The sequence below is a fragment of the Cnephaeus nilssonii genome (assembly GCF_951640355.1).
Source record: "Cnephaeus nilssonii genome assembly, chromosome: 17".
Classification (NCBI taxonomy): domain Eukaryota; kingdom Metazoa; phylum Chordata; class Mammalia; order Chiroptera; family Vespertilionidae; genus Cnephaeus; species Cnephaeus nilssonii.
Window position 1 is genome coordinate 31,583,582 of NC_137088.1, and position 20,984 is coordinate 31,604,565.

The 20,984-nt window shown below is 47.6% G+C and overlaps 1 protein-coding gene across 2 annotated transcripts in view; it reads left to right on the plus strand.

Moving 5' to 3' along the window:
• Nucleotides 1-9,277: 9,277 nt before the first annotated feature.
• Nucleotides 9,278-20,984, plus strand: part of CLSTN2 (calsyntenin 2) — a gene marked incomplete at both ends in the record, with an annotated part of 541,803 nt that continues 530,096 nt past the window's right edge. Inside the window, one exon of one of the 2 annotated variants that reach the window (XM_079795724.1) lies at nucleotides 9,278-9,404. In XM_079795724.1, the coding sequence (XP_079651850.1) occupies nucleotides 9,293-9,404 (112 nt within the window). The remainder of the gene's footprint in view (nucleotides 9,405-20,984) is intronic. The other variant, XM_079795725.1, reaches the window with a different exon arrangement.

Here is a 20,984-nt window from a genome sequence, read left to right on the forward strand (position 1 = left end):
ATTTAAGAGTACTCATCCCCACTTGGCCCACATGGCTCAGTGGTTGAGCATCAACCTATTGACCAGGAGGTCACGGTTCAATTCCTGGTCAGGGCACATGCCTGGGTTACAGGAGGCAGCTGATTGATGATTCTCTCTCATCATTGATGTTTCTAACTCTCTCTCCCTCTCCTTTTCTCTCTGAAATCATATATATATATATATATATATATATATATATATATATATATATATGTATGTATATATATATATATTTCCCCAAATGCTCAATCGAAAAGTAGCTTGATGTTTTTTTACAATAAAGCTGTTTTCCAATATTCATGGGCTATAGCAGGAACAGAACCACACTTTGCCATTTAGGCAAGGCATTGGGTTTTGATGTTCTGCAATTCCTCTGCTGGAAAATGCATATCGTTTATCACATGCCATCCAGTCGACACTGCATTTTGGCATTCCAGATATTGTAGAACATCATGTGAAGGGGATATAATATATACTGTCCCCTTTGGACACATGATTCACTGCACATAACCATGCCTACCTCGAAGAAATTTCTTAAATACTAAGAAATTGAAAGACATAAAACTTTAAAATGACTAAGGTGAAATGATTTCCTCGGAGCAGTCTGCCAAGTCAGCTTGAAGCTGTGAGAGAGGGAGAGCAGACATGGTCGATTCCCTCTTTGAATTGGGAAAGCAAGTGCAATGTGTCCCCCTTCATTTCTTTCACAGGGACCTCCCCGTGGGGCTGTTTGAGTGGCGGGCATTTCCTGACTCCTATTCCTGTCAGCTCCGGCATTTTAAGCGTTAGTGTTTGCACACTTATTACCCCTCATTATGTAACTGGACATGGTGTGGAGAAAGAGCTCTGGACTAGGACTGAGAACTAAAATCTAGCCCAGGCTGTGTGACCTTAAGCCAGTGATGTAAGCTTTCTTTGCTTCCACTTCCTCATGTACAAAATGAAAACCATCTCTGCACTATCCACCTCTCAAGCTACTCTCACGCTCTACCACCCTCCATCCACCTGTAAGAATTTTTAAAATTTCCTAGCAAGACGCTCAAGCTACATGAAAATATAAGTTCTAGATTTCTATAAGAACGGTGTATATTTAAGTGATTTTGCAATACAGTGGTTGGTGAAATAGTCAAAAAAGCAATGATGCAGAAAAAATCCTCTGTTCAGGGAAGGTAAACCATTCACTCATTCATTCAATAACTATCTAGCATCCATGTGTCAGGCACATTAGTCTCTCCTCTCCTAAAGTCCATATTCTACTGGAAGAGACAAAACATGAGCAAGAAAACAGCAGCAAGGAGTGATTGCGGAGAATTAAAAGCGAGCACTGTTATAGAGTAACTGGGGGCCTCTCTGGAGAGGTGACACTTAAGATGAGTCCTGACTGTCTTGTAATAGTCAGAGGGAAGTACCATCCTAAGAAGTGGTTCAACCCTAAGGCAGAAAAGACTTTGGTGTATTCAAAGGACAAAAGGCCAGTGGACAAGGGGAGAGTGATGTGAGAAGCCAGCAGGAGCAGATCAAGTAGGGATTTCTGAGTTAGCATAAAATGGTTTCCTTTTATTTCAAGTGTGATGGAGAGCCTCTTGGGTTTTAAGATAAGCATGTGCTAGGGAATTAGGAGAACATGTCTATTGGAGGTAGGACTGTGTAGGTTAGATGGGGAGGAGGAGGGAGAGATGTAGGGCTGCCATAATAAAGAATCAAAGACTGGGTAGCTTAAACCATTTATTTTCTCACAATTCCGAAGGCTAGATATCTAAGACCAAAGTGCTGGCAAGGTTGATCTCCTCTGGTGCTTCTCTCCTTGGGTTTTAGATGGCCGTCTTCTCCTTGTGTCTGTACATGGTCTTCCTTCTGGGATGTGCGTGTCCAAATTTCCTTTTCTTATAAGGGCACTTCTCATATTGGATTAAGGCCCACCCAAATGACCTCATTTTAACTAAATGACTTCTTTTAAGACCCTATCTCCAAATATAGTCACGTCCTGAGGTGCTGGGGATAGGACTTCAACATACGAATTTTGGGGATATGCAATTCAACCCATAACAGCAGAGGATAGAGTGTGAGCAAAAGTGTAGAAGAAAGATCGGTCTGATGCCTTTTGACAGTGAAGGGAGCAGCCTGGCTGGAGCCTAGTTTACACATAACAGAATCACAGGAAGGCAGGTTGGCAGTGAAGTGGAGGCCAGGCTGATGAGGGTCTTGAATCATGGTTAAGAAACTTCAACTTTCTGCTGCAGGTCATTGGGAGCCTTGGAGAGTAGCTGAGCAGAGGGGGAGAGCTGGGTACTGATGAATGAGCAGCTGATTGTGCGAAGGCCATGCCGTAGAGGATGGAGACAGGGACAAACGGGGTATGGGACTCAAATCAGGCTCCTAGAGATAGAAAGGAAAGAAAGGAGTAAGGAGCATCCTAAGGGGAGAACTGACAGGAGTGAGATAGACAGCAGAGAGACAGGACCCGATCATGGGAAACCGTGGAAGCATGCTGAAAGGCGGACTGCTGTGCAAAACTGGCACTGGGATGACGGTCAGGGTGACTCAGGGCAGCCCACTGTTCTCTGTAGCCTCCATGGAGGCGGAACACCTTGTCTCACTTGGATGGAAAATCATGACATCAGAGGCAGACAGACCTCAGTTCAAATTACAGCTCCTTCATTTACAGCATTGTGCGATGATTCATTTTATGTGTCAACTTGATTGGCCCATGGAGTGCCCAGCATTTGACCAAACATTATTCTGGGTGTTCCTGTGAGGGTGTTTCTGGATGAGATTAATATTTGAATTGATAGACTGAGTAAAGAAGATGGCCCTGCCCATTGGGGGTGCCCCTCATCCAATGAGCTGAAGACCTGAAAAGAACGAAAAGGCTGATCCTCCCTGAGTGAGAGAATTTCTGGGCCTGACTGCCTTGGAATTGGGTGGGGCATTGGCTTTTTCCCTGCCTTTGGACTGGAACTGAAATGTCAGCTTTTCCTGGGTCTCAAGGCTGCCAGCCTTTAGAGGGAAACTGTATCATTGGTTCGCCTGGTTCTCAGACCTTCTGATTTGGACTGGAACTACACCATTGGCTTTCCTGAGTCCAAGAACCAGATCGTGGAACTTGTCAGCCTCCATAATTGCATGAGCCATTCTTTTAATTTTTATTGATTTCAGAGAGGAAGGGAGAGGGAGAGAGAGATAGAAACATCAATGATGAGAGAGAATCATTGATCGGCTGCCTCCTGCACGCCCCCACTGGGGATTGAGCCCACAACTGGGGCATGTGTCCTTACCAGGAATTGAACTGTGACCTGTGGTTCATAGGTCAACACTCAACCACTGAGCCACCTCGGCTGGGCTGAGTCAGTTCTTTATAATAAATCTCTACCTATCTATCCATCCAACTAAGTAGATACAGATATACATATATCTATATTTATTTCTTTTTTAAAAATCTTGAATTGTATTTTATTTTTTACTTTCTATTTAATTGTATTTTATGGTTAATATGACACAGATGGACTATGTGGTTGTGTATCATAATGCTAGAAAAAGTAGGGAGCTGTGTCCCTCTTGGCTCCTTATCTATATATCTCTCTCTATCTCTCTATCTCTCTTTATATCTATATCTATATCTATATCTATATCTATATCTATATCTATATCTATATCTATATCTATATCTATATATCTATATCATCTATATCTATATCTATATCAATATCTATATCTGTATATACAGATCTGTATGTCTGTATCTATATTTATTTTTATAGATATATAGATGTGTATATCTGATATCTGTTTCTATATATCTTTATCTCTTTCTATAAATATTGTCAATGTTCTGTTTCTCTGGAGATACACAGTGTAACTTAATCTCTTCTAGCCTTGGCTTCCCCAGGAATCTAATGGGAGTAATAAATCACCTTTCAGAGTTGTTGGAGGAGTAAATGAGGCAATGCGTGTAATGTTTGGCTCATAGTAGCTGCTCAATAAACGGAACGTTCCTTCTCATTCCCCTTAGTGGAGCAAAGCCCTGGAATGACAGAGCAGAGCGATTTAGTCACGCACAGCACGTCTGAACTTCTCTGGCGGGACGTGTGGCTGGTGCTCCCGTGGCAGTGCTGGCAAAGGTGCTGGTAGGGCTGCAGCTGGCGTGGTTCCGTGTGTGTCCATATCTGCCCCCATTTGCCTGCATAGGAAGCCACAAATACTGGTCAAAAAGGAAAAAGGCCACCAACCACCTGTGTGGCCCTGGGTGAGTTTCCACTATCACTGTCAGTGGCTGTGTTTCCTGTGTCTCTACCATCTGACAGGGAAAGCTCTTTACCCTTCATTTAACCTCAAAAACAATCCTGTTATATTAGTTCCAGTTTATAGATGAGGAAACCAAGGTTCAAACATAGTAAGTAGCTTTCTCGGGTCAAACGGTAGAACTGGGTTTGGAATAGGCTTTTCTCATTCCAGAAGTCATTTTCTTTCCATTCAGCTCCGGTCCCTTTCATGAGCTTCGAAAAGTCTCAATATTTGCGCTACAAAATGGGATTAATTACACATGAATTACCTCACATATTTTCCTTTCCTCAGTCTTTGTTGTAGGAAATGAATTAAAATAAGTATTTTCCAGTTACTCCTGATGTGTTATAAACCACCCCAAAACTCAGTGGCATAAACAATCGTTTTCTTAGGCTCATGGAATCTGTGGGTCAGGAATTCCTGGCTTGATTCTGTTTCTTGACGTTTAAGGCTCAGGTGGGAAGATTCAAACAGCTGAAGGTGACTCAGCAGCTAGGAAGTGGAATTATCTGGAGGTTCTGGGATGACTCAAGTGTTGGACTCAGCTGGGGCAGGCAACGCACCTGCATGGAGCCCTTCCACATGGCTTCCGGTCCTCACAGCATGGCTGGCTCAGGGTGGTTGGACATCAAGGCTCCAGGCTCCCAAAATGAGCATCCTAGTGCACAGGGCAGAAGCTGCCTCACCTTGATGATCTAGGCTGGGAAGTCACATAGCATGGCTTCTGCTAAATTGTACTAACAGAGGCAGTCACAAGACTGCTCAGATTCCAGGAGAAGAGAGGGAGTTCCCATCCCTCAATAGGAGAAGTGTCACTCAATTTTATGGCTTCTTTTTTTTTTATGCCACCACAGGAACAATTTCTTGCTATAATCAATGACATCTTTGTTTTCGGTTAGGTCACTCTGCCTTACCAAGCATAGAACACTCGTGTCTAAACAATGTTGAACATGAACTGGATTTGATCGTGAACAAGCTTCCTTGCTTTTTTCCTGAAGAGAAATGTCTGAACTTTAAAAAGCTGCTTGGCAGCAGCAGCGTCTGCATAAGCATCAAAACACCTGAGAGCAATGCTGAACATTCTGTAACCTGTCCAGTCGCTTGTGGGTCCTGAAGACCTGGCTTTGCCTGCCCAGGTGGGGGAGGGGAACAGTAAATGACTCCCAGTGCTTTACCAATCAGCTTTTCAGCCTCTCTTTTAAAGATAAATACTTTAGTTGAATTAAATTTGGGTCATGTAAAAAAACCTCAGTTTAATTTTCTTTTTAAAAGTAAGTTTCCATAAGCTGGTATGATTTATTTATTTTCTTCATTTAGCCAGTTTAAATTATTCAGGGTCTGTGTTTTAGTGCTTAATTGGGCAAGTCATTAATGACCCTGGTGAGAACGAGATGGAATGGCTGTGTTTACATCATGCCTGTTTCTGTTAGATTCTTTTTTTTTTGGGTTTTTTTTTGGAACAGGAGAGTTATTTATTTGAAACTATTGACCCAAATAAATTGTCTGAGATTTATTGTATTTCTGCATCACCTGGTGGGGCCCTGGGCTTGGGGCTTAAAGAGGCCAAGGCCTTACCTCATCCTGTTGATCATTTTTTGAGCAAGGGCTTTAAAGAAACAGGTCCCAGTGGTGAACCAAGAATAAAGGGGGCAGACTCAACAAATTCAGAAGTTGGTATCACTTTGGTGACAATTGGTTATTTAACTGGTCATTAGGCAGAGGTGATAATGGATGGAGATTAAAAAAATCAACCCCCTCCGCCCCCCCCCCCCCCCCAGGATACCATCCCTGATTTGAAACTATTTCTTTTGTTGCTTACTTACCTTGCATGCTTCACTCAAAACCATGATGTGTGGGAGAAAGATGGAATTTGGAATTAGGCAGACATGAATTCATATTCTGCCCAATTTATGTGGACGCAGATAAATTTCTCAAACTTTATGAGCCAGCAATTTGGATATAATAAAATAGGGAAAATAACACCTGTTATTGTAAGGGTTAAATGAAGTATGGAACGTAAAACCTGGTTGCGAAGCCTGGCACGGAGTGAAAGGGGACGCATTGGCTGTTGGGTTGCTTTATTCACTTTTTGCAACTTCAATAGCTCAGCAGAAGCAAAAGACACAGCAGTGCTCCACACAGATGACGTGGTCTTGAAGCTCTCGTGGACTGAGAATTTCCAAGGAGTGAACTTATTCATCTTCATTCCTTCTAGGCCAGGTTGTTAGTGCCTTTCTCCCAAACAAAACAAGTCAGGGTTGTGACTGGCATTTCAGAGACGTGGGACGTACGGATAACAGGGAGACCATTTTACATTTATTGGACATTGGCTATGTGCCAGACAACTGACTGAGTTTTCATATACATTTTCTCATTTACTTCTTCCAATGACCTTAGGAGAAGATGTAATACTCCTTCATCAACTACCCTAAAATATTAGTGGTTTAGTGGGCAGCTCTGATGTGATCCAGGCTTGGCTGATCTTGGCTGGTTTTGTTCTGGTGTCTGTGGTCAACTGATGGGGCAACTGGAATAGACCAGACAAGGATGGCCTTGGCTGGCTGAGACGGCTCAGCTCCACCCAATGTGGTCTCTTACCTTCTTACAGGTTATCTTGGGCTTGTTCTCATGGTGTGGCAGGGGTTCAAAAAAGGAAGAGGAAACATGCATGTTACTGTCATAGGGCCAAGCTCTGAGTTAGGGTGGGAGAGCATATCCAGAGGGAATGGATTCAGGAAGGCATGAACAAACGGGGGCCATTAGTGTACTTGTTCTTCCGCAACAGGCAACATTATTACCTCCATTACAGAGGAGGAGATGGAGGCTAGCAATGCTGTACCTCTAGTCTTGGGCATTGGCCTGCTCCCTAGTGTCTTGTTCTGCTGTGTACTTTCTTACTAGTAGTGATCTACGACATGAGTTGGGAATGTTTCCCAATAAGCTACCTTTCTCCCGCTCTCCCATTAGTTGGTGTTCATTTGAAATTTCATGTAAGATTTTTAGGACTAACCAATTAGTCCCAATGAAACCCAGTAGAATGGCATCGAGGCACAATGCAGGTAAGATGGTAAGGTAAGTCTCCTGATTAGAGAAAATGAAGGGGAGGCAGCTATGTAATTGGGTGGAGCATAAATTGGAGAATACGATACAAATGTAGACTTCTCTTTGTCGGTTCCCCTGATTGTGCCGGGTCCGCCCCCCCTTCTCCAGGCCATCTTCTCTGCATCCTGACACCCCGTCTGAAAAAGGCAAGACCCTAGCATTGGCTTGGGGCATTTATTAGCTCTTTGACCTTGGGCAAGGAAGTCACCTAACTACTCCGAGCCTCCATTTCCTCATGTGTGCAATGAAAATACTAGCAAAGCACAGAGGTTAGTTGTGTGGGTTAAAGGAGACCTGCAGGTGAAGCGCCCTGCGGGATATAAGCCTCCATGATTCATGGCTGCCTCTCCACCAGACTGCCCCAAGCTTTTCGCGGTACCTGGGAATGCAGCAGCTTGGCCTGCAGAACTGAGGGGTCTCCTGGTGAGCTGCCAGGGTGGGGCAGAGAGTTGAGCAGCAGGAGGGCTGTTAATGGATTTTATGGCTTTGTTGAGCACCCCAAACTACAGTTACCAATTACAGAATGATGTTTAGACACTGTTGTAATATATACATTTTGTTCATTGATGTGTATAAGCTCATATCTAGCAGTATAAAGAATATTCAGGCCCATAACACTTACAAAGCATGGTAATTGCCTTTTACCCCCCTCTCTTGCTTCTCAGACAGGAACAAAGGCGTTGAGGAGAGGACAGCTCTCCTTGGTGGGGATCGCTACTATCTAATCTGACAGGGTGATGCTAAATGTGTTGAATTAATGAATAAATAACTACCTTTTTGTTTGTTTCTCTACTTCTCTATCTTATTTCCCTATTTGTTCTTTATAAGCCCTGAACTGTGTATGATATTGGCACTACATATATGCAAATATGGTCAAGGACTTATTCTGAGCTAATTAGTTAATGTTCATTGAGAACCTTTATGAACCTGGCACGGGCTAAGAGGAGCTGGATCCCTGCGCGCAGAGAACTGACATTACTCAGCGACATAAGGTGTTACAACGCATGATGTCAGGTGGCCTGGTCTTAAGATGTGTGGAGTGATAACATAAAGGTGGTCCTTCTGGCCTGGGCACCAAGCTGCGGGGAAGTTTGTGTGTGCTCCCACTGAACCTGTCAGCAGGCCCAGCACCCCCAAGTTTGCCTTTTCTGATTTGGTGTATCAGCGTCTGAGAGCCATGGCAGCCCCGGCTTTACCCGGCCCGACAACTCGGAGCCACACTCCGGCTTTTCAGCTCTCGCGTGGGCCTGGCGCCCTCCCCAGACCAGACGGCAGAGAGCTTCCAGAGACCCTGCCAAGGGCAAGACCCGCAGCGGCGCCCGCCACCCCTCCGCGCGGACAGCAGCTCCAAGGGCGTGGCAGGGCAAGTCCCCAGCGCCCCCGCGGACCAGATTCAGGCCCCAGGTGACCACTTTCCGAGGGGGCCCGCCATCCCCGGAGGCAGCTGTTTGCAGAGCCGGAGCTGGGGCGCGGGGCGGAGGGCTCCCCGCAGCCGCCCACCAGGGCTCCGGGAGCCGAGTCCTGCCTGGGGAGCGGACCGAGCGCCGGGAGGGCGGAGGAAAGTTGGGGTCGGGGCCGCGGAGCCGGGAGCGCGGAAGCCGGGACCGCTGTCCGCGTCTCATGAATATGCAGGAGCCACCTCCCTCCCTCCGTGACGTCACGGGCCGTCCCGGGGTGAGCGCTGGAGCCGCGCGGGGTCCGAGCCAGTGAGCGCGGCTGCTGCCGGCGAGCGAACGGCGCGGCGGCGGCACCGGAGGCCGAGCGCGGCGGCGCCCGAAGCGCACGCAGCGGGAGAGGCGAGGCGAGGCGGCCCGCGGCCGGGCGGGCACGCGAGGCGCAGCCGGCGCGGGCGGCAGGCGGCAGACCGCTCTGGGCGGCGGCGGCGAGGATGCTGACGGGGAGGCTGTGCTGGGTGCCGCTCCTGCTGGCGCTGGGCGTGGGGAGCGGCGGCGGCAGCGGTGGCGGCGGCAGCCGGCGGCGCCGCCTCCTCGCGGCTAAAGGTGGGTGCTGGGGAAGTTTCCTTCTCTCCGAGGAGGGAGACGGGGCGGGCTTGAGGGCGCCAGCGGCGGGGACCCGGCTCACGCTAGATTTGCGCACCCTCCCTTGCCGCAGCTCCCCGGGTTTCGGTGCGGCCGGGATCCCCGAAGTGAGCGCCCTGCGCCGGGGACCGGAGAGGTTCCACCTGCAGACGCCGGCCCAACTTCTGGGCGGGGTCCAGGGGCCGAGGAGGAGCGAGCTTTGGGGAGTCTGGACAACTTTGGGGGCTGTCTTGCTGGGGGGTGGGTGGGGGGGCGCAGTGAGTCGCGGGCGCCGGCTCGGAACGGCGGGAGCGGGGCGCTGGCGCGGGGAGGAGAGGCAGTTGTCTGCTCCTGCCCGGAGGGAGGGGTCAGCGGCTGTGCCTTCAAAGGAGGGAGCAGAGCTCGGCTCCCAGCTCGGGGATGGGGTGGGAACTTGTGGGCCCCAGGGGAACCCCCCTGGCTCGCCTCAGTTTTCCCCTGGGCGGGTCTGCCTCCCGTGGGAACGCGCGCCCTCCGGGAAGTCGGGGAGAAGTGCGGCAGGTGACGCTCCTCACTTCGCTCCGGCGCCGGTGGGCGGAGGAGCCCGCCCGCCCCGTTAAGTGGGAGATCTCGACCTCCCTACCCCGCCCGCCCCGGGAAAGCTAGATCGCGGCGCAGGCCTGGCGCTGTCTGGAGACCTGGCTGGCGAGCGGCGGAGTTTGACCGCTGCCTGGAGAGCCCGGGGGAAGCGCTGGGGTGGGGGCGCCGGGAGGGCGGGGCTGAAAAGGTCACGTGCTTAAAGGACCTTTCGGAGAGAGTCGAGGGAGGAGTAGACGGGGCGGGGGTGGGAGGTGGGGGGTGTTAGGTGGCAGTGGGCTGTGGGCGCTGGGGGGAGGCAATACAGATCTGGGCTGGAGCGCCCGGTTTAGTGATAACTTGTTGCTTCTCTGCGCCGGCGTGCGTTTGATTTGAGGGCTGTGGCCAAATCGGCCAGGTAACATGGTCACGGGAATCCTGTCTGACCATCATCAGAGGTTTGAAAGGGTTTTCATCTGTAGGTAAAGGGGCTCCCTATTGGAGGCAACTTGATTTGCAAACTGGCTTTGAGCCATAGCTTACCAGTCAGGGAGGGAATGTATACCAGGTTTAATTACTTTTTGGAAGATGAGGAGAGAGAGAGAGAGAGAGGCAGACCATTAACCTCCTCTGGGCCTGGGTAGTGCTTGTCTTGCAACTTGAGAATGATAAATGTGCGAATAGGAGAGTTGTTGTTTATCCTGTAATCTTTTACTTTTTTTGGTAACATGATTTCAAAACTATTTTTTGAATAAGAAATAAGCAGGCATCCTATTTTCATCAAATTCCCCCACCTCCCTCGACTGGAGGGGCCATTTCATTTTTGGGAAAACAAAGAAAAATTCATTATGAAAATGAGTTGCTGATAGGAAGGGGTCATTCGGAGAGATTGTTGCTTTGGTGAAACAAATATAAACCAATGAACTTCAAACCTCTTCCCCAATAGAGACACTTGGCTAAACAGGCAAATGATTATTTTTGGAGGTTTTCCATCACTTTGTAGTAGAGGGAATGGTATGTTTATAAGCAAATGTCTACACACAGGGGAGTTCACAGCAAGTAAAGAAAGGGGGAACACTTGTGTGGGAAGAAGACCTGGTGTGCCCATCATTGCGGAGTTCTCGGGTCAGCATGGAAAGCTTTGTAGAGAAAATAAAGATTAAAAAGAAAAAAAACCAGGCTAACGCGATTTCACGTTTACCTGAACAATTATGTTCATTTTAACACTTTTCATGTCCCCCACTGAGTATATATATGTTCATTTCATGGTGACACAAGCCATTTGTCTTCCCAGGGTAAAAAGTTGATTGGCTCTGCAGAGTGAGGTTGCTGTCTGAATACTCCATTCTTCCTTCTTTCCCCTCCCAACCACTAGGGGGCTGCAAAGAGCGCCGCATAAAAACAGACAAATGTATAATATTTGATCAAAACAGAAACGTTTATTGTGACACGTTAGTTGGTATTTATAGAACTGACTTTCCTTATTACAGTGTACTTGAATTTTACATTTCCCAATCTCTCACGATATGTGAAGAACATTTGAGAAAATAAAGGTAAGGTTCATGTATAATGCACCCTGCTGCTGATTTTGCCATTGGTAAGGTTTATGTCATGATTATTGCCATCACTGAAAAAGAGAAGCCAGGAAGGCTTGTGAAAAATATTGAACAAAAAAATAGCTTTCCTCCTCTATACAGCTCTGTATTCACGTGCAGGAGAAAATTGGGAGTGTGGCGGGTCAAGCTGCCTGGCAGGGTTGAGTGCACCCTCTGGACAACTGTCTGGAGGCACATCCTCCGGGCTTTGAGCTCACGCGCGATGTGTCTGTGGAGCACAGCTTGTTCTGTTCTGCCTTCGTGTTCCTGGCTTCTTGCTGTAGAGAGTTGAGTAGCTAATCTCAGCAACTGTTTAGGCTTTTCACAAAATTACTGCACTTTCAGTGTAAGCATATTCCCGATTTTGGAAACGACACAATGGCCCAGCATTTATTATAACCCCTTCCCTCTATTGGCTGTTCAAAAAGGACAAACACTTCTTGAAAAGATGAGTTCCAACACACACATGTTTTATAAACAAAGCCTGGGAAGGGTTGTGGACCCAAAGAGTCTCTGGGGTAGAGGAGACAGGTCTTATCCCAAGGAAAGAAGACAATGCAATTGAGACAGACTTTTTGAGGTTTATGCTAGATTCAGTATCGGTGGTCTCAGGTTTCAGGGACCTGGTACACAGTTTCTTTCCCATTCTCAACAGGTCACTGAGGACAGTAACTTAGTATAGAATCTATACTAAGTAGGAATGAGATGGATATGGGGGATGGTCTTTTGATATGTCCTACAACAACAGATGGTCTGTAGTTACTATAGTGTCCCCTGGTGTGCGCAGGCCAGGCCCAGCGCTCTGGAGGATTCCTAGGACATATCAGAAGACCATCCCCCATACCCATCTCATTCCTACTTTTTTAAGAACTTTGATCTAGTTGGAGTGAGAAGATTTTCATGTGGGAATTTTAAGAGAATGACAGTAGACAGAATTTTTCCAAAGTATAGTGCTACTATATGGTGGGCACAGACAAGGGAAGTGGAGGTAGGAAGAGGGCATGCATTTGGTAATGGGGAGGGCTGGGGAAGAAGACAGAGCAGAATTATAATAGTAGTGGCATAATGGTAGTAATTGCAGTTTAAGGAGCCTGTGCCGCGCCGGCACGGCCCAGGGTGAACCTGAGTGGGGGCGGCTGAAAGGCTTAGGAAAGACAGACAAGAGAATGAAAGCTGGGTCTCGGTGGGACCCTGCTTCCTGAGAGACAGCGCAGCACCCCACAAGCGTGTCTTTATTTTATAGCAGATGCCACGAGGCCAAGTAAGGGCATGATCAAGATGTTTACAACATTCTTGGGGGTTTCAATCCTACTCAACTACATGCACCTGAACTCTATCACTCAGGCAGGTGGGGCCACGTGTTCGGACCACAAGTTCACGCTTACAACTACAACTACAGCTGTTGGCTGTAATTGTGCGGGGAGGGCTCTGCCCTCCAAGCTGGGACTTGCACGTGGCCACGAGAGGGCTGTGCCCTCTCATTAGTCCGAGGCTTGAACCTGTCCAAACGCTGTAGCCATGCCCCACAGGAGCCCCTAATCCCTTTACCTGGGCTGCCTCTCATTTTTAACACCCATGCAGGGCTGGTGTCAGTCCATTTCACAGATGAAGAACTAAGCCTGAGACAGGGTAAATGCCTTGCCAAGACGGCCAGTAGAGGGCATGGCGCTGGGGTGAGAAGAAGAAGGGTACCTGCTCAGTGCCCCTGACTGTCATCAGATAGTCTCCCCTTTGGTGTTAAAAGCAGGTCTAGCAGCCACAGGGAAGCAGAGCTGATTCTATATCTGAGTTCCCCGGGAGCCCCGGGGCCCTGCCCACAGCAGTAGGAGAGTCCAGGGATGTTGTTCAAAACCTACTGGTGAGGTGAGGACAGTGGGCCTTGCTTTCGTTAATGGGAACCAGTGTTTTTGCTTTGAGCAGCAGCCTCACCCTCCCTCCCACAGATTCAAAAATCATTCTTGCATATTCCAAATGGCACATTGCAGTACTTCCCGCAGTGGGGAAGGTGGTATGGAATTTTTATGGTGAATTGTTGTAAATCACCTCTGGGCAAGTAGCATGTGTCTTATAGGGGCGTGTCAGTTATTTCTCACAAATGACCATAAGCCCTCAGCAATGCGTCAGAGGGTGCACCCTGACTTGCTGTCATCCTGAGTCACCTGTGGGGTTCCTGGGCCAGGATGTGCTCATTCCTGCCCCGGATCCTCTGGACCATGTCTTTCTCAGCCCAATTCTTTCTGTTACTCAAGACACGGCCAGGCTTAGACACGGTCTCCCTAGGAACCTTCCCAGATGGCCCACCAGGCTGGTCACCCCCAGAAGACCATGGCTCTCCCCCTGGTGTGCCTGGGTGCCTTGTCTGGCTCCAGCGCTGCTCTTTGAGGCCCGATGACTGGAATCTGGGTCCTGACTCCCCCTGCATCTTTAGGGCCACCCTGCTGCCTGGCCTCCCGAGGTAAGCTGAGCAGTTAGGAGTGGTTGCCACGCTATCGTTTCTTGTCATAGACATTTTGGGCGTTTGCTCCTGTCCTATATGAAGTAAAATTTGGGCTTAGCAGCCAGAGAAATCTGGGTTCCAATCCTGGCCCTGCTGCTTCCTAGCTAGATAACCTTGGGCGCATTAGTTAACCCCTTTGAGCCTACTTCCTCATCTATAAAATGGGATACAAAGATCTACCTTGCAAAATGGTCATCAGGACAGTGCTTAGAAACCACTTAGCCCAGTTCATGGCATGTGAACAGCACTAAACACAAGTAGCTGTAATTATTGATTGCTTAAAGACTATGCTCTGGAGTCCGAGATTTGGTGAAATTCCCCCTTTCTGACCTCTTGGCAATTCAGTAGCTTTGTTCATATCTTCTCTCAGCTCAAACTCTGTTCTCTCTGTTTGTTTATTTCTCTTTCTCTCTCTCTCTCTCTCTCTCTCTCTCTCTCTCTCTCTGTATGTGCATGTGCATGGATGTGCAAATCTCATATATAAATATATGTCCATACACACGCCCACATTTGGCTTGACTTGAACCCCTTTCACTAGTCTAGGTACGCCTTGCAGACCAGGGCCAGTTCTCAAAAGCCATTGCACTTAATGCAGGCCCAGCTCAGAGTAAGGACTCAGAAATGTGTGTTATATAAGTACATAAACATGTCTCCCTGGGCCAGCACTGGAGGTGTGGGGTTCGAGTCTCTGGGGGAAGATCTGTGGTGTGATTTTGGTCATAGGGAGAGGCCCACTGCCCAGTGAGCATTCCTCCCAGAGTTGCTGTCCAAGGAAGCAGAGAAGCATTGTTTTTTGTTTAAGACAACCTCTGTGATGATTCCTGTTTACCTGGAAGGGGGTATGTAACCAGGTGACAGCCTGAAACATTATTATTTTTATTATGTGTTACCTGGCCCACCACTAATTGGACCCTGTGGGACATGGTTCCATTGGAGGGGTAGGTTTGAGGATGGACCACGAGAGGACTGAACTGGGGGAAGAGAGCTGAGCTGAAGACATAGGACAGAGGGTCACTGTCTTCATCAGCTGGGGCTGCTGTAACAAAAATACCACAGACTGGGTGGCTTATTAACAGCAGACATTTATTTCTATAGTTCTGAAGGCTGGAAGTCCAAGATCAGGGTGGCAGCATGGTCAGGTTCTGGTGAGCGCTCTCTTCCAGGTTGCAGACTGCCAGTTTCTCAATGTATCCCCACCTGTGGAATGCAGAGACAGGAAGTAAGCTCTCTGAGGAGACTCCGGTAAGGGCACTAATCCCATTCATGAGCACTCCATCCTCTAAACCTCATCTAATCCTAATGATCTCCTAAAGGCCCTGCCTCCAAATACCATCAATTTGGGGGACACAAACATTCATCCATAACAGTCACGCTATGAACTTTGTGGGAGCAACAGGCACAAGGCAGGAGAGGGTGCTGTCCAGAGGAGGATGCCTGGGGTGAGAGGCCAATCCCAACATGCACTGGGCTCTGCTCTTTAGCTTTATCAGCCAATAGCTGCTTCTCAGTATCCTGTTATTCTCTGTGAGGGGAACGAGATATCAAGAATTCCAGATATCACAATCTGTCTAGGGCAAACATTGCACATAACACCAGTTATTGGAGAATTTGATAACATGGAACATGGGAAAAGGGTAGACTGTGCGTTACAGCCACTCAATCAGGTGTGTGCTCTTATTATTCCCACTAGAGGTCCAGTGCACGAAATTCATGCAAGAGTAGGCCTTCCTTCTGGCTGCCGGCACTGGCTTCCCTTCAGCCGCTGGCAGGCACCCGGGACCCAGGCTTCCCTCACAGCCCCAGCTTTGTCCAGAGGATGGATATTCTAATTAGCATATTATGCTCTTATTATCCTATATAATAAAGATGTAACATGCAAATGGTCATTACGCGTGAAGTGTAAGGACCGACCGTGTAACGACCCGATCATGGATCAGCAGGAGGGTGGGGCAGCGAGCTACAAGCGGGCGGCAGAGAGCTACAGGAGGGGGCAGGTCAGCAAGCTATGGGGGACAGGGGCGCGGGGGTGGGGGAGGCAGCTACATGAGGGCGGGGCAGTAGGCGGAGAGCTACTGGAGGGCAGCAGTGATCTACAGATTGGTGCGCAGGGCTACTAGTTATAGATATTACAGGTGAGGAAACTGAGACCAGGAAGGTGAAGCTCCTTACCCAGTTCACCCAAGTAGAAAAACAGAGCTGGCTTTTGGATCCACAGAGACTAGTTTCAGAGAATGCCCTCTTATTCATTGTGCCAGGAATTCTCAACCCTGGGTACGCAGCAGAACCAGTTGAGAGAGTTTTAAAATAACACTGGTGCTGCGAACCCACCCTCTAAGGTACTGGTGTAATTGCTCTAGGTTAGGGCCTGGGATTTTGTTCAAAGCTTTCAGGTGCTTCTGATGCCCAGGCAAGGTTGGAAAGTGCTTCCCCTGACTGCTCGCAGTTCCCCAGGGAGTTCTTTATAATCTCTGCATGCTGTAGGGCCATTCCCGGTGGGGGCCTTGTTCCTCTCCATTTCACCACCTCCAGTTTTCCCCATCACAGTGCCCGTAGCCTTCCTATCTCCCCACGCAGACCACGAGCCCCTTGCGGGGGAAGTATCCTGTCCCCTCTGTGTGACCAGTTCCTAGCAGTGCCCAGGCAGGGTCCATAGTGGGTGCTGAGTATTGAGGGAGTGTCTGTATGCCAGTGCGATGCCACCCACACCAGCTGCGAGCCCCTCAGGACTCTGCACATGCACAGTTCTCCTGCTCAGTGCCACTTTCTGCCTTTGGTCACTGGTAGGAACTACTCATTGGGCCTCTTCCCTTTAGTGTTCAGATTGCCCTTCCAAACCAGTCACGGCATTCACTTAGTAAAGGTCAGAGAGCAGGAACCACGCCACCGTGTGTGAGGGAGTCAGGTCCAGCAGGTGCCACTGGAACTCGCGCTGAGAAAGGCTGTAATGCCACTCTCATTGCTTCTCAAATGCGTCATTGGCTGAAATTGGATGTACATTTTGCCAATTAAAAAAACGCACATCACTTTTATGACTTCTTTGCATTTCCATGATCTCTGTTGTGTTATATAGTCAAACAAATATGTAGTCTTCAAGCAAGTCTGACAAGAAACTCACTGTGGAGAATAAACAAAGGCATGGTCTCCAGGTCATGTGACCTGGTCAGTGTGAGGCTTGGGGCAGACCACCCAGCCCTCTGGGGTCTGCTTTTTCATGTGCAAAAAGGGTAAAACAGTACCTCCCTTCTCCACCCAAGGAAGTTCTCTACCCACGTGGGTACTGGATGCCCTTTGAAAGGATAAAGTGCCTGAGAAAATAAGGTGTTGAGATTCAAGAAATTTGTGTTGAAACGTTAGGACTCAAGCCCCCCCGCCAATGAAACTCTGCAATCTTTCTGCCTTTATACCGTCTTAGCAATGTAGTTAATTACGTTTTTCAGGAGAAGTTTGAATTTAGCATTAATTTTCTTCCCAGTTCTGTGATGCACAGCCTGCATATGTCACACAGCTGGTGGTCACCATGGTTACACAACGAATGCAGCAGTTGCAGGCCCATAGATTTTCAGGGAAGAACCACTCAAAACTGTTAATATTATGCCATGTGTATGTGTCATTTTCCAATTTGCATGGATAACTGCATTGCAGCAAATTAATTAAAACATATGTTAATCTAAGGCATGTCTCCTCGTAATTAATGAATTATACGGGTATTTGATTTATTATTTTAATTTATAAAATGCTAAATTCTCTTATAAAGTTACATATAGTAATGGGAGAAGCTGACCCATATATAGCATTAGGAAAAATAATCACATTTCTATAAATTAATCACTCTCTAAAAGGATATAGTTCATTAACACCATGAACTGAAAGTGTTAGATGTAAATTAGATTAACCTTTTTAGTGACACTTCCATTTATATTGCATATTCTCTTCAAACTCAAAGCACTTTACATATATTAATTCAATTAACCCTCCACAGACCCATGTTAAGTAAGTCCATATATCAAAGTTGGAAGGGAGGAGAAATGAAACCCTTCAGAAATATTGAGGTCCCGGTCTTCGGATGTATTATTTATTATTTCCTCTGCAGCAGCGCAGTTTATCCTGGACTATGTAGCTTGAGAATACGGATTCAGGCTTTCTCTCTAGTGCTGCCAAGAAACACTTAGCGTGTCACTCCATACCTGAAGCCAGAGATGCTCTTGCTGATTCTCAGGCCAGAAGCTCTAAGGCAACTTCTGCCTTGTTTCATAAACTACACCCCAGCAGCCCAGTGGACACGTGTGGCTGTGGGCGGGGCGTCTCCAAGTGGGTGTGGGTGATGAGACCTTAGTGCTTCACTCTGGCATCTGGAGGGTCATCTTCCCCTGGTCCAGCTGCCGCTCCCCCGTTAACCTTCCTCCCTTGACCATCCAGACACAGAGGACACTGTGAACAAGGCCTTGAGATGCGAATGGGAGAAGAACAAGGAGCAAGAGGGAGATGAAAGTGGGTCCTAACTTCTTCACCTGGGTTCTCTCGTCAGGCCTGCCTTGGTGGCGTGCAGAGACTGTGGTCCCTTTACCGGCTGGGGCAGAGAGTGAGGGCCGGAGAGAGGAAGGATGCTCTGTCTAGCTAAAAGTCTGTGTCTTGGGAAAGTTTTCTGGGCTGGATCTTCTGCTGTAGCTCTCACCAGGGATGCCCATTTCCTGTGGCAGCCATGCCTATTTGCAGGGCTTAGAATCATTGCCCCAGACCTCCTGGAGGTACGTACAGAGGGGAGAGAAAGGGGATTGGGATGGAGGAGGGCTGGCATTTGCTTAGTTTGATTGGATGTGCATTAGGTGGTTGGAGGTTCTGAATGTTTATTTTTCCAACTCTTTCTGTTCCTTTAAGTTCTGAAACCCACAAGTGCCCTCCTTGTTTTTTCTACAAATAAGTCCCCTTGAGATACAGTGTAGCTAGTGGTTCTAAACCTATCAAGGGAAATGATAACCCAAAGGAATGAATAATGAATGGTTAGGCATTGCATAGAGTGTAGGAGAACAGTTTTGGAGTGTGGTGGAGTCTTCTCCTTGCCTCTGGAATTAGAAAGTCACTCAATCTGGTCTTCTAAGCAAACGTGCAAGGATAGTTTAAGCCCGTCCCGTCCTAGAATCTCAGTTCATTATGCTATGCCAGCACTTGTTGGCATGCATCTCTCTACTGCAAATTGCCCCATTTTCTTCTATCCAGACCCTGCCTTGGGAGGGATTAAGAATCAGGACATAGAGCTAAGAGCTAAAAGATAAGCCATCACTTAGGAAATTCATAGAAGTACTGGGGAATGAAAGTATTCAGTTTGTAGTTCATGGTATTTTTAAGAGCTTCCCTCCCTCCCTTCCTCCTTCCTTCTCCTTCCCTTCCACCCTCCCTCTCTAACTTTCTGCCTTTTTTTGGTGGTGTTTTTGTTTGTTTGTGGGAGGGTAGATGGTCATTTGGAGTAGGAAAGGGGGCTGACGTCTTTAATAATTAAAGTTAAAATAATTTCACATTCAAGACATAGATTTCATCTTCCTAGCTTTCCTTTTGTTGTCATTTTTCTCCCAAAGGAAAATTAATTATTTCAACTTTATTGCACCATCATCAGAAATATCAAGATAGTTGTATCTTGTTTGGTTATTAATTTTAAAATTATATTTAAGACTTTTTAGTGATTTATTATTCTTTTAATTAGATGTCATGAATAAAGCATTTTTATTGCACTAGCATCATTTTTCTCTTTGAACATGCCTCTTCTCCACCCTACCCTTCCAGTAGTTTTAATTCCAGCTCTGCTACTGAGAGGAACTCAAGTCAGAGACCAGCCAACAATCTTTGCTTGAAGCTGTAGCTTTTCCGGGAGTTTTGCTTTCAGACATGTCCCACTACCACTTTGTCCCAGAGCCCAAGAGGCGGGATGGGGGGGCGGGCAGGGAAGGGCTGACAGAACTGTTGTATCAGCCTTCAGCACCCCTCTTGTCCCATCATTCCTTCATCCTTTAACATCTCTTCCTGCCCTCTCCCCCTTAGGCTCTGGACTGCTCTAAAGCCACTCCTTAAAATGCTATCAATAATGATGAAAATCATCATCATCCTAGTCTTATAATTGGTTTTCTCTATCCAGTGGAAAATGTGAATAAACGTCACTACTCCTAGTGATCAGACCAAGTCACCTGGTTCACACCATGGGCTCCTGTATAGGAAATCTGGAGTTGCCATGGCCCCTGCCCCAGTCTGCGTGGCTTGGGTGCCCTAAAGCTCTTCTGACACCATCTTATCAGAGAGGACACACTTTCTTGCAAACTAAGATCACGGGAAACAATGCATGATCTCATTTTTGGTGACATTCTAATTTAGAAAAGGAATGAAGCTGCATTTTCATCCACGCAATTGCACATTGGTGGTGTTTTAGGCAGCATGGCAGGCTATCTGGAAGGTGCGGGGCATGTGAGGTCAATGGATTTCTATTGTGGTGCTCAAACCTTATTAGAGTGATATCAGCAATTGTGCCCAAATTGTGTGGACCCTCTAGGAGTCAGTCTACGGGACACACCTTCTGTGATCTAAAAGTTGGCAGTGGCTGTCCCAGATCCCTAGGAAACTGGGCTCCTGCCCATGCTGACTACCTGCACTGGTGGATCTTGAGTGTCTTCAGTCTTGGGTCCTGGCATGAGACAACCTGGCGGTTGGCGTGGGCAGCTTCTGTGGCTGTACACTTTGACATCCTCTCTCTCCAAGACCAAGGCAGCCTCAATTTCTGGGGACATTGAGCCCTGCCAGTCCCCAGCCCACTTTTCCCTGTGGATATCCAGGCTGGAGCTTAGACCCAACAGGGTTTTACTAAAACAGGGTGGGTTTTAGTAAAGGATCATGAATCAAGACCTCTGATTTTCATCCCTATCAGAACCAATGTCC